Raw genomic sequence first — 25,737 nt, 5'->3', positions numbered from 1 at the left:
ATACGGATACGTGAGGACAGTGGGCAGAAACGAGCAACAGGTGATGATAATCTGCACTGAAAACAGAACTCAGACACCGATCTAAGCCAAGATGCAAAACACCTGGTACAGAGCCTTACACTGAGTAGGTCCTCAATAAATAACGTTAAGTCCCCTTCTTTCACCACTACCCCAGAGAAAGGACGTCCCCCTCCCAGCTTCCTAAAGAACTATTGATATTAGGAACTAGTATGAGCCTTGCCTACTTACCTGTTATGAGAGGAAAGTCTAATTGCTTAGTAAAGCTGTTTATTTTATTTATTTAGTCTATTTATCTGTATATCTATTTCTATGTCACAGTGTATCCCCACTGTGCTATGTACCTGTTAATTTCTTGGCGTCTAAATTTCAAAGGTAAGACCTTATCAGGACCCACTGTACCGTCCACAGAAGTTCGTAATTTGAACGCAGCCCTCGCCAAACCCCACCTGTGTCGTCCAGTCCCCGAAGTGTGCCCAGTCCAGGGGCCCAGAAGGAGGCTCCTGCCCAGATGGCATTGTACTAAGGGGGCTTGTCAGTAAGGGCAATGACAGACCAAGGCCGTGGCCACTGAAGCGAGTCCCTAGACGCACCCCCTCCCGACGGGGCCAAGGCAGGCGGATCTCTCCCACGCCTGCCCGCGGCTCCCACGGAGAAGTGGGTTCCCAGGTCAGCCCCGGCTCCGGGAAGCGCCCGAGCCGCCGTTCCGCGGAGAGCTGCTGAAGTCAGGGTTACAACTCACCTTGGAACTGGGGCGCCAGACCTCCCGTAGGCAGGGCGTTCTCCCGCCACCCTCCACCCGGTGACATCATGTGTTTAGGACTGAGTCTCTCCATAAAAGCAGCCCGCGGGAAGCCAGGAGCCCAAAGAACAGACGTGCTCGCCCTGGCGCCCCGGCTTCGCGCACGAAGTCCCGGTGCGCGCCCCTCGCCGGCCCCAGCGCCGGAGCCAGAGAGAGAGAAGGAGCGCAGCTGCCGGCAGCCCGCGCCCGCCTCCTGCCCGGAGGAGCCGCCCGAAGATGCCCCTCCGCAGCGTGCACGCGGCTGCCGTCCTCCTGCTCATGGTCTTAAAGGAACAGCCTTCTAACCCAACCCCACTCAACGGTAAAGTTTCTTCTTTCCTAACAATCCCGAGCGCTCAGCCACACCTGGGCAGAAGGATTTCCACGGAGCTCGTTAATGATAAAAATCATTTGGGGGGAGCGGGGAAGGACCTGCATGGTCTCAAAATCGCACATTTCTACAAAGGATGCTTCGTTTTCCTGTGGAATGCAGGATCTGCTCCGGTTGCCAGGGCGCACGTCGTCTTCGCATTCAAATATGTTTGTGTGTTCTCGGAGCATTCCCAGCTCTGGAGAGGTGGCTTGGGAATTTGCTAACCGGGGAGGAGAAACAGAGCCGGGATTTCAAATAATGCGCCCCGATCCACGTGCACGTGGTGGAGTGACCGGGGCGTGCTGAGCAGCCTCTTTACCACGGAGGGTTTGCACAGTGGTGGGTGCTTTTCTTTGGAGGAGAGGCTCTTTACCACTGTTTCACCTCCAAGTCAAAGGAATGATGCATCCCATCCTTAATCGTTATTTTTCTCCAGAAGGGCTCTACTTCTGGTACGCGTGTGTGTGTACGTGCCCTGAGACGAGCATACACAGCTTATTTCTGAGTGTAATGAGGGCTTTGAACCCTGAAGGGCTGGAGGCTGGTGGTGCCCGGCCAGTAGCAGGAGGAGGTGGAGGGGCCTTATCTGTAGGCTCAGGTCTGGGCAGTGAGTTGCAGAGAGCAGCCAAGGTCAGGGCTTTTGCCTGCCTCTCCACAGCTGGGTGAGCGCTTTTCTGGGGCAGTAGATGGTGACTTATGGAAACTTCCCGAGTAACGCATGGTGGCTCCTGCCCTTGACAGTTTGTCCCAAGTTGTACGGACATGTGTAGGTGCGACCATTCCTGGACCCAGGCTTGGTTGAAACACTTATAGAGGGGCCCAAAGTGACTAGAATGGCTGACGACAATCCGTCCTCCCGGGCTGGGTGGTGGCAGTGGGAAATTGGTCCTGCTCAGTGGCATGAAAGCTGGAGCCCCCTCCCCTCAGAGGTCACGGTGCCCATGGGGCAGGGCAAGGGGAGGCAGGGGGAGCCTGGCAGTCAGCAGCTTTGCCATTCTTCTTGATTCAGTTCGAGACCACTAGCTGGCATGAAATGCTTGGTAGTGTCTTCCTCATCTGGTGGGGCAGAAGGTGGGTGGAAGAAAGTAGTTACATAAAAGTGGAAATTAATTTATAAAACTGCAAACTTTGACACAGATTCCCCTCCGAAGAAAACTGCCCTGAGACCCAAAGTTTGACTTGAAAGAGCTCCAAGCTGCTCCAGGACGAGAGAGAAGCCCTTTTACTGGCCTTCTTTCCTGAAAGCCTGTTACTCCCCTCACTCTGGGGGCAGCTCTCCCTCCCCCCTCTGCCTCTCTGACCTTCTGTACCCTCCTCTCCCCCTCGCTCTTCTCCCTTCCCCCTTCTCCCAGTTGGGCTGGGGAAAGTTTTCCGTAAAAAATCTACTTTCACCCCACACTGAGGAGCCAGCCTGCTTACCCCTTGATTCTAAGAACACAGCTTTTATTCTGTTATGCCTCAGGCAGGTTTCTTGGCTTTTTAATTGCCTCCAGGGACAAGGTCAAAGCAAAACTCACTGAGGTGTAAAGTGTCAGTATTAAACCCAAGGTTTCGGGGTGGAGGGGGGTTAAGCTGGGCAATAGGGTGAGAGTGTGGTCCGCCCTCCGCCTGGGGCACTTAAACTCCCAGCTGTTGGCACTGGGGAACATCAGGGTTAGGGAGGGAAGGGGCATAATAAGGTGAAGCCTTGCATCTTCCAGACATAACCTAGGAATTCTCAGTTGCTGCAGGGGAACATTTCAATGAACTCTGCAGAGCCTGCTTTGCCTGAGCCTGGTGTGGAGAGCTGGGCAGCCCTGGGCTGCATGGATGTGGGTTCTAGCACCCAGGACAGGAAGCAGGCAGGGCCCTGAACCCCTGACCCGAATCTCTGTAAACATCATTTCCTCCGAAGGCACCCAGGACATTCTCCTTGCCCAGTATAAGCTGGGTCTGCAGGTTCTAACAAGCATCCAGCTGGGCCTCCCAAGGCTCCGGATAGAACAGATGACCTTCTTGGAAAGGGAACAGTGCTCCCAGGAAGCTACTGAGGTGTAACCGCAGGGGCCTTTGCCTGGCCTGCCTGTGGGGTCAGTTTAATTCTGTGAAGACCCTTGCCCCTAAAGCTAAAGGTGGGAAACCAGGAGGGGACATTTCCAAAAAGCAAAGGGGCACACTTCCTTTATAAAGTCTTCCTGCCTTCAGTTCTGGTTGAACTGAATGAACCAGGCTGGGCCCTGACCTTCATCCAATAAGACCCCCTGACTCAGCCCACCCTCCCCTTCATTTTACCGTGCTTCTCCTCCCCAGACTCCAGCTTCTGAGCCCCTCCAGGCACGGCCCTTTATACCCAAAGCACCAAGTCCTGAGGGCCAAGCAGGTTCGCTCAGAGAAAGGAGGGCAGGAAAGATTGCTCTGATGCTGCTGCTTTCTAAGAACAACTCCCCAGTCCTGTGTCACCACCTGAGCCCTTACAGTCCCTGATGCACTCGATCACACTGGGCCCTGAGCTCACCAGAGTATTATGCTGATTCCTCATCTGAGGATGAGAGCTGCAACAACACGGAAACCACAGCTTAGCAAGCTTTGGGGAAAGTAGCAGAAGATGTAGGTTATTAAGGCCATGATTTGATTTTGGTGCAGGTGCAATTAAAATTTCTGGCCAAGGCAGGACTGCTCAGAGGTAGCAGATGTTTTTCCTGGTGGCCTCCAGGATCACCGAGTGGCCTATGTCTCTCAGAGAAGCAGTGAGGACAAACTTCCCCGTTCTTTGTGAGATTTTACAACCTGGGCCTCCAAGTGCTCTGCCTGGCTAAGTGGCAATCACCTGGCTTCCTTTGCCTCTGAAATCCATGATTCTATTTTAATAGAAGCCCTCAAACAGAACGCTGAGGGAAAATGTTCAGAAAAGAGGTTTGAAGTCTTCTGTAGCTTGGTTCCAAAGCCAAGCTGTTTTGTTCCTTTTCACTACTGTTTCAGTGAAAGGCTAGCAGTGAACTTGGGGGTCACGTACAAGTTTGGGTTCCCCACAGTTCTGGATGTCGTCAACCAATTGCTAATTCAGAGGAGGTTAATTTGGGGACTATTAACTCCCATCCGGTCCATAGTAAGTTTCAGGGGGTCTGTGGGGCCCTGTGTACTTTCGCCGTAAGCATCTTTGCTGCAAGCACTTTCGCTGCGTAACTAATTGACCCATAAGGCAATTTTGCTGTAGAAAATAAAATAATAAAAAGTAAAAGAGGGATATCAAGAGGGACATAATGAACAGAAATACAGTTAGAGATGTAGAAAACAAACTTATGGTTACCGGGGGGAAAGGAGAGGGGAGGGATAAATTGGGAGATTGGGATTAACATAATACACACTACTATATATAAAATAGATAACTAATAAGGACCTGCTGTATAGCACAGGGAACTCTACTCAATACTCTGTAATGACCTATATGGAAAAAGAATCTAAAAAAGAGTGCATATATGTATGTATAACTGATTCATTTTGCTGTACACCTGAAACTAACACACTGTAAATCAACTAAACTCCAATAAAAATTTTTTTAAAAAAGGACATAATGAAACATAAGAAATAAATAACAATTTAAAAGACTTTATTGCAAAATACAAAATATTTGAATACATTAAAAATGTGTGTAGGTTCATGGCAATACTGTGCAAATAACTGATTTTATTTTGTGGCTTGTACCTAAGTATTCGTCTTCCAAGTCTGTCATTCATAGTATTTATACCTTTTTCTTTCTTTTGGTTTGTTGATTCATCTCCTCGTTCGGCAGTGCACTTTTTCGTTCTCGCTAACATTTCTTCCTTCATTAAGAGAGGTATCAGTTTCCAAATACAAGGGTGCATGTTTGTACCTGAGCTTTGTGTTGCACTGTGAAAGCCTCTACCCTGTGGTGTATTCTTGGCATCTTGTCACATCTTTAGTGACAGATGTTTCCAAGTTCGGTGGGAAATGTTGGCTCAACTCTGCACCTTCGAGGCCCTCGGCCTCTTTCTCCTCCAATGTAGTGTGTTTCAAAATAAGAAACCAACTCTTGGGGCAAATGATCGTCATCAGTCAGCTGGATAAAGCCATCAATAACATCACTAACTGGAAGAAATGCTAATGCATTTCAACCAGTGGAAACCAAACTGTCAAACCAAAACTGTCAACTAGTTATTTGATCTTTCACAGAAAAATTGTCTTAATGCCAATTAATTATGCAGCAGCGAAGATGTTTATGGCAAAGAAGCTTACAGTAAAAAAAAAAAACAAATAAACAAACACCTAACATGGTTCTATGGACCTCCTGAAGTTAACTGTACATGAAATTTTCTGTGTCCAAGCTTATGGGCATTTTTTAAATTAATTTTTATTGGCGTATGGTTGCTTTACAATGCTGTGTTAGTGGGCATTTTTAATGAGGAAAGGTCCATAGTACTGATCAAATACTCTAAGGGGTCTGGACTCCCCCCTCTACCCCAAAGATTGGGAAGGAGACTCGAAGATTCTCTAAGTTCGTGGGAAGTGATGGGAAATGTGGAGATATGCTTCTTGGCAGGCACTGATCTTCCGCTTCGCCTTGTGGACTTTCATTTTCTCATCTATAAAACGAGGTGTCGGGTTGCAGGTATGTGAAAGAGCCCTCAATCCATCTCTTCCAAAGTGGGATGTCAACAAATAATGCCTAAACCAAAGCAAATCATGAAGGCACAACATGGGCATGTTTTATAGAGATGAGATAACGCCAAAAGAATCATTTTAAAAGAATTCACAGTGGTTGCCATAGGGAGTCGGAAAGTGACTAGGGAGTGTCAGGGGACCAATATTTTTATTAAAAGCCTTATAGAGCCATCTGACTCTTTAAACCATGTACAAGTGTAATTTGAAAAAACTGCCAATTGAATTTGAAAATTAAAAAGACCGAGGCAAAGAATTGAAACAGAACAACAAAAAAAAATAGGACATTAAACCAGCTTACAAAGAAAAAACAAACAAAATCCTCTTTTCGCTTTTTAAAACCACCACTGGCTTGAGTAGGAAATGCCCAGTGGTGATAAGTGACTACCAGATGGTTGGTCGGGTAAGTTTTACTGCAAATCATTCCCAAGAGAGAAAGGAGATGTGAGTCTTCCTCTTGCATCAGTACCCTGGTGGGCCGAGAATCTCAGAGGCACTGGGAGAAGCTGGGAGGGAGGGACATAGGAGTTGAACAGCCCCCTCATTGTGATGTGTCCCGAGACACCCTGAGTCTCAGTTTGGGGTCTCGGGCTCCTCCTGGAGATGAAGAGGGAGGTGTGCCAACAGGGTAATGAGAGAGCAGCTCTGCAATGACTTTTTAAAAACTGAAGAATAGTTAATGTACAATACTGTCAGTTTCAGGTGTACAGCAAAGTGATTCAGTTATACATATACCTATATATTCTTTTTCAGATTCTTTTCCCTTATAGGTTATTACAAGATAGTTCCCTGCGTATAGTTCCCTGTGCTATACACTGGGCCTTGTTGGTTATCTATACAACGACTTTTAAAAATTTTTTATTTTATATTGGAGCACAGTTGATTAAACAATGTTGTGTTAGTTTCAGGTGTACTATGCAATCACTTTTTTTTTCACACACACACACTGTATTTTATTTTTACAAGAGATAGACTGACACCAAGCATTGTAAATGGATGACCACAACAAAAGCAACAATGATTGCAATTACCAAACATGAAACACACTCATACTATGTCATAATATTGACATTCGGTCCAGTAATCCTCCACTGTAACAGCTCCTTTCCTTTGCAGTGAAAATTGATTTGTATATTCTTTATGCAATGACTTTTTAAAACTATGTTTTGTTGTCGGCACAAAGGGCTTTTATGAGTGAAGGGTGTGGAGTGGGAAGCGATAGGTGACTTTCGTTATATACCTGGCAGGACCTCTCCTCCACATTGCCACTGCCCCTGGAATTCTAACTCAGATGAGGGTGGCAGCTTCCTCAAAGAAAAACTTTCCTTTGGGGATTAGTTTTCTCCTCTTTATGTACTGAGGTGAACTCTTCTCCAGCCTGTGTTGTTAAGAGGGAAAAAGCAAGATGTAAAACAGGGTTTCCCGTATGTCAACATTTGTGTGCAAAAAAGGCGGGGGGCGGGGAACAGAATACAGAGACCTATGCGTGCAGTCACACTGTGCAAGTTCCCATCAGCTGGTGAAACTGACTAAGTCTAATGAAGCAGGGAGTTCGGGTGGCAGGAATCGCTTTCACTGTGTACCTTTTGGTGGCTTTTGAGTTTTCAGCCTTGTGACTTTATTACCCAAATTTCCAGGTGATGACATTTGGCTTCTCTACGATATATGGGAGGCTTCTGATCAAGAAGCCCCCTCCCTAACCCCTGGGCCCCTGCACAAAATCACTGCCTTGTGCTTTGTCTCCCCTGGGAGCACAGTTGCTCTGAGAAGCAGTTGTTCTGACACAGACTCTGAAAAAGCTTTTCGGGTTTTTTTTTCTAATTAAAAAAAATGTTTTTCTTACGGTTTCATTGAGATATACTTGACACACAGCACTGTATAAATTTAGTAGGTACGGCATAATGATGTGACTTACATGCATCATGAAATGATGATCACAGTAAGTTTAGTGAACGCCCATCATCTCATATAGGTACAAAATTAAATAGAAAAAAATTTTTCCTCCTGATGAGAACTCTTAGGACTCTCTTAACAATTTTCATATGTAACGTCCAGCCGTGTTAATTATATTTAGCATGTTGTACATCGCATCCCTAGTACTCATTTATCTTATAACTGGAAGTTAGTACCTTTTGGTCATCGTCATCCAACTCCCCCTGCCCTCACCCACTGCCTCTGGTAGCCACCAGTAAGACCTCTTTTTCTATGAGTAAGTTTGTTTGTTTTTGAAGTATATTGACCTACAACACTATGTTAGTTCCTATTATACAACACAGTGATTTTTTTCTATACATTTAAAATATGTCACCATCCAAGGATATCAGTTACTGACTATATTCCCCACACTGTACATTTCATATCAGTGACTCATTTATTTTGCAACTGGAAGCTTGTACCTCTTCATCTCCATCACCTATTTCTGTCCTCCCTCCATGCACCCCTCCTCTGGAAACCACCTATTCTCTGTATCTCTGTTTCTTTTGTTACGTTTGTTCATTTGTTTGGATTTTTAGATTCCACATATACGTGAAATCATACAGTATTTGTCTTTCTCTGACTTATTTCACTTAGCATAATACTCTCTAGGTCTATCCATGTTGTCACAAATGGCAAGATTTAATTCTTTTTTATGGCTGGGTAATATTCCATATATATATCTATGGAATATATATATATATAATATATATATATATATATATATATATATATATATATATATATATATATATATATATATATATATCTCACATGTTCTTTATCCATTCACCTATTAATGGCCACTTGGGTTGCTTCCATATCTTGACTGTTGTAAATAATGCTGCAATGAACATAGGGGTGCATATATCTTTCCTAATTAGTGTTTTTGTTTTCTTTGGATAAATATCCAGGAGTGGAATTGCTGGATCATATGGCAGTTCTGTTCTTGATTTTTTTGAGCAACCTATATATCAATACTGTTTTCCATAGTGGCTGCACCAATTTACATTCCCACCAACAGTGCATAAGGGTTCCCTTTTCTCCACGTTGAGAAAGTTTGAAGTTCTGGGCATCCACCTCCTTTTAATTTCACCCATTTAAAAATAAAATCTGTCATGTCTTCTCTAACTTGTTCAAGCTCAGTTGTGCTTACTTGCTTTTTTTTTTTTCTTCTTTGCAGGATCCACGTGGACCTATATAGGTAAGTAGAGATCTTAAATACTTTTTTGAGGAGATGAATGTATTTAATGAGAAAGTCAGAAACTTCTTGACCTGTAGAGATTATTTTGGGGAGTTGGGGAGAGCAGTTCTGGTATTGTTAAAAGAGGGCACAACGTCCTCTCTAAAGACTTGCTCCACACACGTCTCAGACAGCTCTTTCTCCAAGGAGCTGAGCCAGCTTTGTGCATTTGAACTGCGAGTCACAGAGTAAGGCTTTCAGATTCCTGCAAACCGCCCAGGTGAGGGTGCCCAGGTTACCTTCAGACTGCAAGGGCCCTAGGCAGGAGAGTGCCCTTCTCCTCTGTAGGACATTTATTCTACAGTAAACAAAGAATAAAGGGCTCCTTTCTGAAAGTTAGGCTCAGGCCCGAGAACTTAAGCTGCCAGTGGGTCTAGAATTAACTTCTCGTTGCCGTGTTTGTAAGCAAGCAGTGGACCAAGCAGTCATGGTCAGTCCTTAGTGAAAGAGGAATGGTTGTCTTAAATGGAGAGACAGGGACATCAAGTCTGCAAAAAGTTTTCGAGATAAGCAGCTTGAAATCGGCTTAGCTCATGTATTGCAATGAATGGGAAATTTGGTCATCAGCTGGAGTGGGGATGGGGGTCAAGCTCTAGGGTCCACTGGCAAGCGCAGGAATGTTAATAATGTCTTGTTTGGGACTGAGTGACGAGGGATGTGCAAGAGAGATTGTTATGGGGAGCAGGAGGGTGGAACTGGCCTCGTTGGCACAGGAGGGGTGATGACAGGCAGGGAAGTTGATTACTACAGAGGAAGCAGAATCCAGAGAAAGATCTGACTTGGATTTGCTAGTTAGCCTTTGGATGTTTGTTAGCCCAAGAGGCATAGAAAAGTCCCTAAGTTAATCAACCAGCTACCTCCAGGCCAAGGTCTCCTTGGCTCTAGCATTGCATGGCTCCACTGCTACTAACATCCCTTATGTACTTATTATGGGCAAGGCATGTTGCTAAGTGGGTGGGTAATTAGAAGCATAGGCTGTGGTCTGTAGATGGGAATTACTTAAAGCTCACAATTCAAAGAGAATATAATAGGTAATAATAGCAGATAACAAGTAAATGATTCAGTGCTCTGATGGTTCAGAGGAGGACAAGAGTGCTAGGGCTAGATGGTCAAGGAAGGCTTCCTGGAGGAAGAGGGTTTTCAACTGGACCTTGGAGGATGGGGAGGATTCAGTACGATGGGAAGGAAGTGCTATTGGCCAAGTTGATGATGGTATCACATGAATGAAGGCAAGAAAGAGCAAGATGGCATTTGAGGGAAAACATGTAGAGAAGTCGTTACAGGGGAGGGATGGACTCTAAGGTCAGAAAGATAGGTTGGGTCATGTATTAAAAGACCGCAGCAGGTCTATAAGTAAGGATACTGGCCCATCTCCCATCTCCAAGCTATGTTGTTAAATGAAAAAAGCCAGGTATAGTATGTATATGTGGCACCATGTGTGTACAATGTAACTGTGTGTTTGCACAGAATTTTTCTAGAAGGATTCAGGAGAAACTGAAACAGTAATGGCCCCTGGAAAGGAGTACTGAGGGACTAGGGGTCAGCTCTGGGAGGGAAGAGTTACTTTTCACTGTTTGTAAAGTTTGAATGTTTATCCTATGCTTGCCTTACCAAAAAATGCAAAATAAAACAAAATATTAAAAAAAATTTTTTCAAGAATATTTAGCTAATACTTTAAATTATCCCAAAATACAGAGAGAAAAACATGAGACACAACAGGACTTTTTTCCCCAAAAAACACTAACATTGTGCAACAGGAAGGCATTGTTGCTGTTCTAAAGGCCTATATTAGACTTTCTACTGATGGCACCAACCACAGGGTTACTGTGAGGATCAAATGGTGAGATCCATGTGAAACGGGCTAGCACAGTATTGATACTTGTTCTATAGTAAGCACCCAATAAAAGTAGACTATGACTATTATTATCAAGATACATTGTTTTCTTGGAATAGATTTTTACTTCTCTCAAAAATAATAATAGTTTTGTGTCTACACGTTTTATTAATATGAGAAGGCAATTTGACGCCTGTGTATCTCATCATCATTTTTTGGAGTTGAATGTTATTTCCCTCACTACCACAAATAAAAGCTTCATGTATGTCCACCTTTTGGTAACATGTTGTTAAAGCTATAATGATTGCATTGTGTCAGCAGTATTCTATTATATTGAGAGTGTTGTATGGACTTCTCTAAGGTGAATATATTTCATTAATAAATATTGTTCTAAATTAAAAAAAAAAAAAAACAGGGGCAGCATGGAGGGGGAGGCCAGGCTCTTCCCACTTTGTCCCACGGATGGAGGGGCGGGGCAGGGGGTAATTTGCATTTTAAGGAGAGTAGGGGGTGGTAGGTGGTGGAAGAGGAAGGATGGGAGGGAGGCCGGAAGGTGTCTGGCCTTTGAAGAAACCCCATTCTGTGTCTTAACGTCCAGTTTACAGTGGCGGCAGTAAGAGGGAAGGGTAGGGCAAGAGACCTGACAAAGGAGGAATTGGTGGAGTCTGGGCATCAGGGCCCCTCGGGCAGGTTCAGTGTGTGGGAGGAGACAGGAGCAGTGCAGGCACGGAAAGAAGGCGGGACTCAAGTTCTGGACCTTATCCCATATGGTCTGGAGGAGGCACGTGGGCCCTCGGGGTCTTGCTTTCTCCCCATCTGTGACCTGGGGAAGGGGTTGTGCAGATCAGTGTTCCTCAAGCTATGGCTTGGGCTCACCTGCATCAGAATCACCTGGAATGCCTTCCAGATATACAGATTTCTGAGCCGCAGCCTGGACCTGGGGGAGGGAGGGAACCTGAAAAACTTGTCTATTTCAGGTGATTCTTATGCACTCTGTTAGAGAACCTCTGACCAGATGGTTCCCAAGACCTTTCTAGCCTGAGTCAGAGGTAACTTGCCCCACACCTCTTCTACTGGCTTCCCAGGTGGAGTGGAGACACAAGTCACGTCTCCCCAGGGCTCCCTTCGTCTGCGGGACAGCCCCCCTGGGCAGGGCAAGGAAGTTACAGAGAACAGAGAGACACGGTGTCAAGAAGGTATTGGAGGAAAATCTTACTGCCACTTAGGCATGACACGGTGCTCCCCAAGAGAGGGCCTTTCTGTCCAGCCATACCGACCAATCCAGAAGCATTTCTTCCTGACCATTAGCGCTGGCCAGCCCTCTGTCCCTCCTGCGTACAGTTAGAGCAGCTCTTTGCTGAGGAAGCAGAGGGCAGAGTCTAAAGATGCATGGCATGCATGGGGGTGAGCACAGAGACAAACCTGGGTTTTTATTAGTGAAATGAGCACACGTGATGTGGAGTCAGGTCAGTGGGGGCCAGTGAAGGAGGCAAACAGGTCCAGGCTGGCAGCTGGCACTTGTGCTTGGAGTCACACAAGTAAACAGAGAGCCTGGCATAGGTGCCAGGGGGGAGAGGGGAGAATGGTTTCCAAACAATACAGGCTGCACCGAATGGGGCAAGTCCAACCCAAGGCCACGTGCTGGTTTTCCCAGGGCGCAGACCTCAGCTACTTTTCACATAGATGCCTCTGAGTCATCCTGCTCCGCGGGCCTCTCGCTTCCAGGAACACATGATAGGACTTCTAGAAGCACACGGAAAGAGAACTCGAGCCCCATCCCCCCTCCACACTGAGTCACCAGGCTAACCTCCCGGATGGCCCCCTGCAGACAGGAGGACCATCTGGCAGCCAGGATGGAGCCAACCCTGCCCCTGAGTGCTTCCTCCTGGGTGGCTGGAGCAGCAGCTGGGTACGTGTTGGCATGTGCTGGGTCAGTGCCCTACCCCCTGCAATCAGCCCCAATTCAGTCCTGCTGAGCCACCAACTCTGAAATAGAGGGCAACTGCAAGTCAGGCTGACACGTGAGAGAAGGCTGAACTCCAGTCTGCTCAAGTGCATCTATGCTGTTAGAAGGCAGGATAGCGGGTGCCCTTGGGGTGCGGAGGTGACTGGAAGGAGGGGATACTGGTCACGTTTCGTTCCTTGACATAGGTGCTGTGTTGAGTTTGTGAAAATCCATCAAGCTGTTCACTTACGATACGTGCACTTTTCTGTATGTATATTATATTCAATAAAAGAGTTAAAAAATTCCAGCTGGCTGGGAGAGTCATCCTTACCCCAATAGATTTTTCAGCCCTCCCACAAGAAACAACCAAAAAAACCCTCAGCGTGTTCCAAATAACAGAGCAACCAAAAGGAATGACTGTATTGAAACTAACGACCCAAGAATGCATCATGTGAGCAGAGAACAGAGGTGGGGCTCCATCCCAGAGGATGCCAGACACTGCTCTGGTGCTCCTCCAACGTGAGCTAGTTCAGAAACAGACAAATACCACTGTTCATTATTCGGGAGAAATAAGACAAACCTTCATGGGAGATGAGATGTAAGGGGAAGAGCAAGCCAAACGCCCCCTCCTGGCAGGTGAACGAGTCCCACTTCTCCCCAAGTCAGGGCCCCGCAAGGCATCCACCAGATCAGCCCCTCCATCCCAGATCGGGGACTCTGGAAAGATGGCAGCTTAGCCTGGGGGTGCCGGGCGCCGGGCTCGTAGGCCCTCCTGCCCAGCTTCTCGGTCCTGGGCTCTGGCAGGACTCCCTGTGACCACTGCCACCGCATTCCTTAACTGCTCTCCTTTCTCCCAGACAATAGAGGCTCTGTCTTAAAGAATTTCCTTTGGGAATTAGGAAGGGATCCTCCATTGGGGCGAACCTCATTGGTTCTCCAGGCTCCCACCGCCACCCCCCTTCTGTCCTGAATCTGCTGGAATATTAAGTTACTATAAACAAACTATCTCTGGGGTTCGGGACATCCTTCCCAAGCTAGAACAAGACATGGAACACGTGCAAGGAAGCTAGGAAGCTTTACTTTTGTAGTAGGCAAAGGCACCGTGTGACCTTCACACTCAAAGGCAGTATAAAAAACAGGTTAAGTTAGAGCTAAAGGGAGAACTTAAAACAGCAGTTAGGGAGCATGTGCAATTAATAGGCTGATTTTATTACGGAGAACTGTCGTCTTTACCAAAGGTAGAGGCCTGGCCAACTCACAATACCCCAGTGACTTCTCCCCTGCTCCCACTGCCATCCTGAGGATGAAGGACAAGAGGCACAAAGCACTCTTCCGGGAAAGAGGGAGAGAGAACAAAATAAGGCCAGAACATGTTTTTCATACCAGGGAACTGAATCCCTAACCCCTGTGTCTTGGGGATTTCCCTTGAGTCTTAGCAATCCAACCCGCTGTGATTTATTAAATCTGTGCTATAGTTCCAGTTACTTCTAATTGAAGTTGTAACATCCAGGGTCCGCCTGGATGTGGTGTGGTCTACCCACTCGTCGTCATTTCTCATCTTTCCTGAGTTGCAGAATTGAGGTTTGTGTGTTCTGGAGGATCTTGGCCTGTAGCTGCCCAAATGCCTGCATTTTCGTGTTCACGGCTGGCCTTACCAGCTGGGTGAAAAGATAGGGAAGCTAGCATTTGTTCCTAAAGGCGGGTGTAGTGTCATGGGGGGCGAGGGATGGGTGAGACAGAAAACCAGGAGGAAGAAGTGGAAAGTGTACAAAGCCCAGAAGCAGGCAGACCTCCTGGAAATAGCAGCTAGGCCACTTTCTGGATGAATGGTCTTAGGAAAGTAACAACCTCTCTGGACCTCGGTTTTCTCAGCTACAAAATGCGAGCAGGAATAGCATCTACCTCAGTGGCACCTGGAAGGGCAGCACCAACATCACCGGGGGCTTGGGATGCCCTTCCCAAACACTCAGAACTACAAGCGAAACTCATGGGGGGAGCCTGGGAGGAAAAACCCAAACCCTTCACCTCCTGTTCTTTTAGCAGCAAGAAAAGCACCACATATGACTGTGTTAGAAACGCAAATTCTCGGGCCCATCCCAGATTTACCTCCAAATCAAAAACTCTGGGGCTGGGCCCAGCAGTCTGCTTTAACAAGCCCATCAGGTGATTCTGATACACACTCAAGTTTGAGGACCTCTGCTTTGCTTCAGAGTCATGGCGAGGATTAAATAAGATAATACACAGAAACAGGCTCGCAGTGCCTGGCGAATAGTGAGCACGTGTAGCTAATCATCTTCTTTCCCTTCACTTTACAGAGTGATGGTGGAATTCTATTAGCTAATAGATGGGAAAATGCCTGGTAAGCTCCACAATACCAAACAAACCTGAGTTTTGTTAGAAAGGATCTACTTCTTCGTGCTTTTCTGAATTGCCTGAGTTTTTAACAGTGAGGAGGTGTTCTTTTTATATTCTGAACAAACAAAAGGAGTTTCCCTTGTGAGAAAAAAAGTGATTGAGCAAAAAACCCCAAGGGCACCAAGCCCTTGTCCCACGGGCCTCACAGGCCAGAAAGTTCTTCCCAGCCTTGTCCTTCAGACCAGGGGTCGAGTTGGAGCTCATCACCCTGGCACTTCCCTGGCATCTAGGGACCAGATATCTGGTTCCACAGCCGTGGCCACCTCAGCCATGCAGCTGAAGTCACTGGAGCATCCCCTGCCTCCCTGCCCAGCCCACGGGGGCAGGGTGCTACTCCCCCCTGAGCCTCTGGGCTGAGCCTTGATTTAGGGTTCAGGAGTGCAGCCGGGAAGAAATCTGGGCCTGGGCTACTAGGGCTCTGAGCTACATAAGTCCAGCCCCGTGCAGGGACTGTCACCCACCTGGGGCAGAGACAAGCCTTGGAACTGCGGGCTGAGAGTTGGCTGGCGAGAGCTGGGAGCGGGTCCTGCCAGGGGCTTCGTCAGGCCTCTGGCTGTGCTCAAACTTGCCCTCTCTGCTTCATGCTGGTCTCAAGCCCCAGGCATTCAGGTGAGGGCAGGGCAAAGCCCTCCAGAAGCCAGTTAAAGCCCTTGGCAGCCCATCCCCAGCAGGGGGAGAGAGAGGAGCCCGTGGGGTAAACCAGCTTAGAAGAAAGATTGAAAGCAAAAAGGCTGAATTCAGAGCAGGTGTGTGAAGGCGCCCCGGGCAGAGACTAGAAGGTCTGGTTTTCCATGAAGAAGAGAATGGACCAGAGACTGTCTCAGCAGGCTCCACGTCTCCTTGAAGGGAGCAGGGGCCCTCTCTCCTGGTCTGTTACTGTCTTCCTCTGCAGGGGCAGCCACAGGGGTGAAGGGTGCAGGCACGACTGCGGAGCCCAAGAGCACAGCCAGACTCTTCCCAGGGCCACACCGCATGGCCAAGAAAGAGAGCCAGGACCTGCTGTGGACAAAGACTGTATTTCATTGATTCTCAGATGCAACTATTTTATTTTAGCATCTCTGTAAGTGGGATATATCTTATAATCCATGGCATCTAGAAGCAATGAAATATGGTAGCTGTTCCACAAATACTCATCAAGAAGCACCCTGTTAGATGCTAAGAGCACAGAGAAAGGAGCTGAAATGATTTAATTGATCAACAATTAAATAGTGAAACAGCAAGAAAATGTAAAAATAATCGCTAGTATGCATGCTGTTCAACATAGCATATAGGAATGATGGGGAAACATTAGATTTTGAACTGTAACTTCTTTCAATTTTCAGTCAAGCCACAGTTCACTTACACTTTTTAGTGGTGTTGGACCAGTATTACAAGTATTTGTAAACAAAATAAATTAGGCGCTTTTTTTTTTTTTGGCTGAGCCACACGGCTTGTGGGATCTTAGTTCCCTGACCAGGGATTGAACTGGGCCATGGCGGTGAGAGCACCGAGTCCTAACCACTGGACCGCCAGGGAATTCCCATAGATGGGCTCTTTTTCTTCTTTTTTTTATTAATTCACAAAAGTATTCCTTTAAGGAACAAGCTTTCCAATGACCTGGCAAGCATTTAATTTTTGCCAACCAGGAAGGAAGAAATACGAGCTGCCACCTCCTCATGTCCATAAAGGTTGACTCAGAACTGACGTAACTGTCCTATGTGACAGTTTTGTCATTGTTAGAGATTTCAGTAATTAAAATGGGAAACAGAAGCTTAGGTTATTTTCCTTATCAAAACTATGTTCTTTGGAGCCACAGTATTATGATGGTTTTCGTGCTCCTGTACATTGGATGTCTTAAGCTGAGTGCAGTTTAAGGGATCCTTTCTAATTACAGGAAGGTACTTCTTTCCTTCAACACTGTGATCTGACCTGTGACAAATCTGTACTATACACTGCGTAAATGGCTAACAAGTCAATTGCAAACCAACTGAATGTACAAATCTTAGTGCTGGTGCTGAAATCTCTTCAGAATAGACAGCATGGTCTCAAAGTTTGTTTCAAAATTTGCAAGCATCGAGTGTCAATCAAAACTGAAGATGAAACACTAATGAATGTTGAATTCTCATGCTTTAGGTGGACTTCCTTATTAGAGGTTTTGGTTCTCTGCTATTTTTACCGTACTGTTTCATTTAAATTTCCTACATGCTAACTTCATCTGTGCGATTGAAATAAAATTGCAATATAAAAAAAAAAAAAGAACTGGCGTGACTCTAAATAAAATGGCTCATTTAGCTCATCTTAACTTTTTAAATGATTTTGTAATCATTAACTTGTGACTAGATCAGCTGTATGACTTCTGGGTGAATAGGAGACCCATGTAGATCTCGTAAGAATGCCCGTGGTTAGCTTCAGGGCAAATGGTCATGCTGCCCCCACCTTTTGGGACAGTTGGCCCAGAAAGGGCTCTTTGGTTATGATGAGGGTGAGATTTGCTTACAGCAGGGAATGGTGACACTGGCAAATGGTGCCTGGTGCTTTTGTAGGGAGGCCCCTCCTTGGTACTCCATCTTCTGGAAACTGCATGAGAAGTGGAGAAAGGAGAAAAGGTGACTGTGAAGGTTGTGGAACAAAGAGGTTTTGTAGCAGGTCTGAGGCAGTCGTGCAAATGACTGTTTCCCCTTTTGGCTTTGGCCACCAGGAAGCCCAGAGGCAAACTGGTGATTCCAACTTGAGTAACTGTCTATTCTCCCATGACCTGCAAATCTAAAGGTTCTTCATTGATAGTGCCCTTCTAGTTTATAGGTATTTTTCATGATCCTGATCCAAAACGTTATACAAATAAATTTCTGTAATTATTACCTAGAAGGGACCTGAGAGTAATGGTACCCTACACATGCATCACTCTTTTATTCTGCCCTCCTCCATGGATACCATTGTTTAAAAGGTTTAACAAATTAATCTATTAATAAAAGTTTTCCCATTTGTTATTAATCAAAGACAGATCTGAAAACCAATCAAAGTTTTTAGTTAGCCCAAGATAAGGATTCACATTTATTCCACAAACATTTATAGAATAAATACAAAGTGCCAAGTATTAGGCTAGGTGCTGAGGAAATGATGAATAAGGCATGAATAAGACTGAGAATCTGGGAGGAGACAGTGAATTAGGCCTTACAAAGCAGAGAGATGAAGCACAGAAAAGAGTGCCCTCACCTAGTGTCTTGGGAAAGGATTAGAGAAGGCTTCCTGGAGGAGGTGATGTCTAAGCTGAGACCTGGAGGACATGTAAGAGCTAGCCAGGCAAAGGGCAGGGGTTGAAAGAGCCTTTGGGGTTAAGGGACAGATTGTGCCATGATCACCTAGGCTGGTAGGTTCTGGGCACTACCAAGGACCTCAGTGAGGAGGGAAGGGGCTGGGGAGATGGACCAGGGCCAGTGTGAGGGGCTCATAAGCTAGCTGAGGAGTTGGGACCTCATTCTGGAGATAGCGGGGGGACAGCTGGAGCGTTCTAGGTGGAAAGCTGAGATAAGCGTTTTAGAAGGATCATTGTGGCTACAAAGTAAAGAGTGAATTGAGTGTGAAACACGGAAGGAAGGGGGCCAGAGGGATGCAGGAGAGGGGGATAGGGGTCTGAACCACGGGAGGGGCAATGGGGGTCCTGACCTGTTGATATAACTCAGCCAGAAATGTAAGACATCTAATGTTGTAACTGGCAGAAGCAGCCTGATTGTAGATGAGTGCCCATCTCTGTTGGGCTTCGTGAAGTATTCACATCAGCATCCAGACTGCCACTGCTGCCTAGGTGGGACCCCAGTGGGGGGCACTGATGTAGCCAAGCCCCACACTCATTTACAGATGAGGCGAGGAAAACTCAGAGTTGTCAAGTGGCCCAAGCATGAGAAGCTGAGCCAAGACTGGAATTTGTGTCTCCTGATTTCCGTCTCGTGTATTTTCCCAGTCATTTGGTGGATGCTTATTTTATGCCAGGCATTGTGTACCCTACACGACACATCACAACACTGTGCAAAAGCCATTGAGGAAATGCAGTGATTTTTTTGAAAAAGTAAATAATATAGACTTGCCAGAAACAAATTATGCCAAATTAACTTGCTTTTCTTCCCTACATCAGAGTAAAAGGCTTAGTGGTTAAAGAAAACACAATAGACTTAATACCTGTTGACATAAATAAACATTTGATATGGTTCCTTGTGACACACTCAAGGGAAATGTAGATCAAAGACCAGTGTGGTTGCCAGGGAAAAAAATCTATACAGTCAAGTCATCATTACTGTAGGCAGCGCACGGCTGGGAGAGATGTCAGGGGTCCTACAGGGACAGTCATGAATCAATACCGTTTTCGGATTCTTGGGAGTAGGATGGACAGCTGAAGGAGTGTGGTGGTTGGAATCGGAAAGACGAGAGTTGGAAGGAAGAACAGGGAATGGATGACACACGTAAGTGAAGAAGAAAAGCAGATCAGAGAGTGGGTGGACCTGGGGGTGGGGAGAGGGGCAGGAAGCAGCTCCTGGTGAGGAACACCGTGCGGGCGCAGCAAGACAGGAGCCCCGGCAGAGACTGAATGAGGAGAGCCGCCTGCCCCGTGCTCGGCCCTGGTGATTCAGGAAAGAGGTGTATGCACGCATTTACACACACACACATATGTGTACACGCATGCATCCACGTTCACGTGTATCTACATTCTTAGGTGTGTCCACACCCCCGACACTCACACCTCCATCTCCTACACCATGAACTTGGAGTGAGCCTCTCCGCTGGCTTCTGAGCTACGGGAATGTGTGTTGACATCTCACTGCTTGGAGCGATGCTTGGGTGAGAACTTACAGCCGCCCCTCAGTCCCTCGGTGCTTCCTTTTGGCAGTTTCCCAAGAGCCCTCCCAGCTCTTGATGAACCTTTTGGTGTAATGCTTAAACGTCTCTATCAGCAAGGATGGAGCAGGGAATGGTCCAGCACTGAGTAAAACTGAGCATGGAAGGTCTGCAGGGAAGACTGGGTGTGCAAAGATGTCTGGTCAGAAACCTTGTTACGCCGTGGGGAAAAAAGTGGGGAACTGCAGGACTTTAATGCTCTTCCTTCACGTAATTGCCTTGAGAAGCATAGGTACCTCTGGGGTTAATAAACAAGTGCTCGCTCTCCAGCTAAGGCTAATGTGCTAAATTATCACTGGAGAATGATTTCCTCCCTGGTGGTTTTTGAGTACGAGCCTGCTGCAAGCAAGGCAGTATTCGAGGGGTACGGGTTTGAGCAGGAGCCCTTTCTAGCCTCAAGGGGCGTTATCTAGAAGGAGAACATCATGCACACCGTGTGGGGAGTGACACCCTCCCCGAGGGGGCTGCTCGGGCAGAGGCAGAGAGCCCAGTCCAGGAGAGGTGCTGAGGAAACATTTGTTGAGTGAACGAGGAAAGAATGGTTTGTTTCTCTATTTACTTTTGGCTCTGGGAGTGAGGGAAGGCACCAGGGGGAAGGTGACACTTGATCTGAGATGGCAGGATTTCAGAGGTGAAACCAGTCTGAAACGAAATGCCACATCACCATGCATATCTCATTAGAAGTAAAAGGAGCCACGCAGGGAGCCCTAGATTTGTTTTCCGGTAGTGAAAGGGAGAACTTGCTCTAAAAGGTTGGAAAAAGGGGGCAGGGGAGGGAGGAATTGAGACTATTCCATTCAGAAGGGCCTGAGAACCAGCATGTCTTGTAAGTCCATCACAAATAGACACTACACTACCACGTTTATTCTTCCCAACAGCCCTGGGGTCCTGCCGGGTGGGTACTGCCACTTTCATTTTGTAAGCGAAGCTCAGGAAATCTAAGAGATATGTTCAAGGTCACACAGCCAGTAGGTGGTGGAGCTGTGATTGGCAGCTTGGTCAATGGCGCCAAAGCCCTTGACCTTCCCAACTGCACTTCACACCCCTCTGGAAGGGAGAGAGAAGTAGCCTGGATGGGGACTTCCCTGGTGGCACAGTGGTTAAGAATCCGCCTGCCAATGCAGGGCACACGGGTTCGAGCCCTGGTCCAGGAAGATCCCACATGCTGTGGAGCAACTAAGCCCGTGCACCACAACTGCTGAGCCCGTACTCTAGAGTCCACGAGACACAACTACTGAGCCCGTGTGCCACAACTACTGAAGCCCGCATGCCTAGAGCCCGTGCTCCGCAACAAGAGAAGCCACCGCAATGCGAAGCCCGCGCACCGCAACGAAGAGTAGCCCCCCCTCGCCACAACTAGAGAAAGCCCGCACGCAGCAACAAAGACCCAATGCAGCCAAAAATAAATAAATAAATTTTAAAAAAAAGAAGTAGCCTGGATGAAGGCTTTCAGGTGTGAGAAGAACCATCGAACAGCAAGTTTTCTCCCTAAAAGGGAAAACTGAGGGAGCAGCTTTAAATAACAGCAAAAGCGCTATAGGTTAGATATCAGAAAGGCCTTCCTCTTTGTGAAAGCGGGTAAGTGAAGAACGGGCTCAACAGCAGGTCAATGTTTAGAGACCAGTCAGCCGTCACTTAGGTCATGTTCCCCCGTGGGTAGCTGCAGAAAGCTCACGTCTTTTACCAGATCCCCTCTTTTTGTTATTTCCAGACCCCCCAGGAATGTTTACAAGGTCACAAATCTCTCCATTGCTGCTTCTCCCCTCTAGCTCTGGACCATCGCCAGGGCTTGTCTGCTGGTCCCCTCTCACCACCTCATAACCGCTGCTGCCGCCCAGGCTCTAGACCCTCCAAAGGCTGCTGCTGGGGAGAACGTGAGGGTCAGGGTCAGTGGCACCCTGGCTGCTTACTGGCACTGTGACTTTGGGCACATTACTCAACCTCTGTGCCTCAGTCACCTCATCTGCTAAATGAGAACATAGTGCCTCTGTCGTAGGGTTGTAATGCAGATTAATTAATACCTGTTAAGCATATAGGATGGGGGTTGGTGAACTAAGGCCCATGGGCCAAATCCAGTCCACCACCTGTTTTTGTGAATAAAATCTTCTTGGAACATGGCTACACTCACCTGTTCACATATTCTCTATGGCTGCTTTTTTTTTTTTTTTTTTTAACAAAAGCAGAGTTGGGTAGTAGTGACAGAGATCATACAGCTCACAAAGCCTAAAATATCTGCTATCTGGCCTTTTGTTGAAAATGTTAGCCAACCTTTGATATAGAATGATGCCTGGCACGTAGTAAGTGCTCATTAAATGGTAGCTTTAAGAAAAACAACAACTCACTAGGCTTTGGAGTTTAACAAAATTTGACTGAGGTCCTGGGGTGACACAGGCAACTACAGCCTAAGAGGAAAGTCAGATGTCTGTGTCATCAGTACTCCACGAAGGCAATGATCATCCCTGTCCCTGGGGATTTCCTAGCATCAGGTCGTAGGCGCCAGTCTTGCTCTCCTGGCCTGGAGCCCTGACTGTGTTTCCCCTCCCCTGAGGTTAGGCCTCCATTCCTCTTTCCTGCCCCAGGATGACTGACAGCGAGAGCACCTCATTCTTTCTAGAAAAACATCCTCTGCAAAGTGTGATCTGCTCTTTCCTTCTGCGTGGCCCAGCCGAGACGATCACAATAGTCCAGGGCTTCTCAGCCTCTGCGCTGTTGACATTTGGGGCGGGATAATTCTTTGTCTGGGGGCTGTCCTGTGCACTGTACGACGTTTAGCAGCGCCCCTGGCCAGCCCATCTACCCACTGAATGTCAGCAGCATTCCCCCTCGTGATACCAAAAATGTCTCCAGACGTTGCCAGACATCCCGAGGGGACAAAAATCACTCCTGAGAACCACTGGCTGCGTCTGAGATAACATCACAGGTGAGGTAACAACCTTCCAGTCCAGGACAGCTAAATCCATTATTTTAGAAAAACAGTGCTCTTTGCAAGGGCACAGACCAGTTAAAGATGCACCCAATTTGTATCACTGGATCACTAGACAGAACGCTTGGCATCTCAGCCTGAAACGCCAGCATTTGGACTGTTACAGCTGGGGCTGAGCTTTCACAGAAACGCTGGGTAGTTACCTGCCTCAAGTCCGGGTCACTAAGAGGGCTTATCCAAGTGATCTGTCCCGCAACAGGGGGAGTGGGACAAATTTTTGGCCCCTCCTCCAGAATGTAGAAAATGCTTATGAACTGCCCCAGCTGTCCTGCCCCTTCCCACATGAAGATTTTCCATCCTCATCTGTTTTTGACATTCTACTCCCCCTCAAGTGACAGGAAGAAACTATAAAATAACAGTCTATTCACTGATCCACTTATTCTTTTGACCAATCCTTAATGATTCCCTTTGTGGGCTGGTCACTGGGGATCAGAGACAAGCAGGACACAGCCCCTGCCTTCCATGCACTGAGAGTTGAGGGGCAAGCAGACGTGTAAACAGGTAATGACAACGGAGCAGATTAAGTCCTGTGATAATGTACACAGACCCTGGGGACACAAAGGTGGGGCAGAATTCCTATATTTGGGGGTGACGGTGGCTGTCAGGCTTCCCTGAGGAGCTGATTCTTGAAAGATAAAGGAGTTAGCAGGGCAAGGAGAGTGCGTGCATGTTTCCGTGCATGGTGGTGTGCGTTTTAGGGATGAAAATGGCATTCCACTGCAGGCAGCAGAGCTCCGAAACCAGACGAGAGTGTGGGGTGCCATCAGAGAATCAGGTTGGCAGCAGCCCAGTGTCGGAGAAGTGGTGGGGAAAAGATTCTCCCTGTGTCTGTGAGCAGAGGCTCTGACAGCTTTCGTTCCAGACTACCTTTTCAAAGATGTTTATGTAGCAAGTCATCTTGCATAGATAAAGGCAGTGTCTCCTTCCAGGGCAGACAGCAGATCTGTTTGCTGTCCAGTAAAATAATGTCTCTCTTGGAGGTAAAGGTTGGGCAAGTTTCCTAACCACCCCCCTTTACACACTGGGGTTTCCTAAGCTGAGAGGGATGTTCATTGTGTGGAGCAGCTTGCAAGTGGAGGTGTTACAAGGCCCTGGTTACATCACCCTATGGAACTGGGGCTTGAGAAACAGCTGCAAATGTCACTCTGCTACCCCTGTGAGTATTAAACTGTCCTTCGTCTCTGACTCAGGAGTCTCGTGTCTTTACCAGCATCCGTGAAACTGTGGCAGGCTAACTTGTTAGTCGGGGTGAAGTCTTAAGACTCCCAGCCCCGCTTTGTGACACATGGTAGTAGGGGAAGCAAAGCCTAGAGAGGGGGGTGGGATCATGACGGGCTTGTGGGCTGCACTCCAGACCTTGGGATTAAGCCTGAAGGCTTGAGGAGCCACTGAAGAACTTTCAGCAGAGAAACGTCTGGATCTGGATCTAGCGTAGGGAGTGGAGGGCTGGAGAAACAAGGCCAGTGAGGCCTACAGATACGGAGCTATACAGCTGAACAGGGCTATGCCAGTAGGGACAGATGAAGGCCAAATTTAAAAGAAACTTAATTTGGTCCTTGATAGCTTTTTCTTCCTGAACTGGGAGTCAATCCGGATAATCCACTGCATTTATTTGTGGCATCTCTTTAGACCTTTCATGCTCTTGACATTTCTGAAGCATACAGACCAGATACCACGTAGCATGTCCTTCCATTTGGGTTTGTCTGAGGGTTTCTCATGAGATTCAGGTTGTCCATTTTGGCGCGAAGAGTACAGTATATACAGAAGTATATACTGTTATTATATATTATATATGTATACACACACATATCTATATACACACATATATTCACAATGGAATATTACTCAGCCATAAAAAAGAATGATATAATGCCATCTGCAGCAACATGGATGGACCTAGAGATTATCATACTAAATGAAGTAAGTCAGACAGAAAGACATGTATCATATGATATCACTTATATGTGGAATCTTCAAAAAAATGATACAAATGAACTTATTTACAAAACAGAAATGGACTCAGAGACATAGAAAACAAACTTATGGTTACCAAAGGGGAAAGGGGGGGAGGGAGGGATAAATTAGGAATTTGGGATTAACAGATACACACTACTATATATAAAATAAACAACAAGGTCCTACTGTATAGCACAGGGAACTATATTCAATATCTTGTAATAACCTATAATGGGAAAGAATCTGAAAAAGAATATATATGTATATGTATATATATACACACACACATATACATACACACACATATACATACATACACGCACACACGTATACATATACGCACACACGTATATACACACACGTATACATATACACACACGTATACATACACACACCCACATATACACATACACAGCCACGTATACGTATACACACACACATGTCTACGTACACACACGTCTATGTACACACACACGTCTCCGTACACACCCACGTCTACGTACACACACACACATCTACGTATACACACACACGTCTACGTATACACACACACGTATACATATATACACACACACATATATAACTGAATCACTTTGCTGTACACCTGACTCTCACACAACACTGTAAATCAACTATACTTAAATTTTTAAAAAAAGATTAAAAATAAAGAAAAAATATTGTCCTAAAAAAAAG

The 25,737-nt window shown here is 46.6% G+C and overlaps 3 protein-coding genes across 12 annotated transcripts in view; 1 reads left to right on the top strand and 2 right to left on the bottom strand.

Moving 5' to 3' along the window:
- USP3 (ubiquitin specific peptidase 3) overlaps positions 1-898 on the bottom strand; it is a 222,414-nt gene extending 221,516 nt beyond the window's left edge. The window contains exon 1 of the mRNA XM_082446768.1: positions 761-898. The gene's annotated coding sequence lies outside the window, so the exon portion shown is untranslated. The remainder of the gene's footprint in view (positions 1-760) is intronic.
- Positions 899-998: 100 nt separating this feature from the next.
- The window catches only part of CA12 (carbonic anhydrase 12), a 74,057-nt gene continuing 49,318 nt past the window's right edge, over positions 999-25,737 (top strand). For all 8 annotated transcript variants that reach the window (XM_082447115.1, XM_082447114.1, XM_082447110.1 and 5 more), the window contains exons 1-2: positions 999-1,121; positions 8,986-9,006. In XM_082447115.1, coding sequence (XP_082303241.1) covers positions 1,037-1,121; positions 8,986-9,006 — 106 coding nt within the window. In that variant the 5' untranslated portion in view covers positions 999-1,036. The remainder of the gene's footprint in view (positions 1,122-8,985; positions 9,007-25,737) is intronic.
- Positions 1,166-25,737, bottom strand: part of APH1B (aph-1 homolog B, gamma-secretase subunit) — a 112,579-nt gene continuing 88,007 nt past the window's right edge. The window contains exon 7 of one of the 3 annotated variants that reach the window (XM_082448192.1): positions 1,166-5,835. The gene's annotated coding sequence lies outside the window, so the exon portion shown is untranslated. Of the gene's footprint in view, positions 5,836-16,615; positions 17,829-25,737 lie in introns of those variants that run through there. The other 2 variants (XM_082448195.1, XM_082448193.1) reach the window with 2 other exon arrangements.

Source organism: Balaenoptera physalus (genome assembly GCF_965194825.1).
Source record: "Balaenoptera physalus genome assembly, chromosome: 2".
NCBI lineage: Eukaryota > Metazoa > Chordata > Mammalia > Artiodactyla > Balaenopteridae > Balaenoptera > Balaenoptera physalus.
Note: the sequence above shows the minus strand (reverse complement) of the source record. Positions and strands in the feature narration are given on the sequence as shown.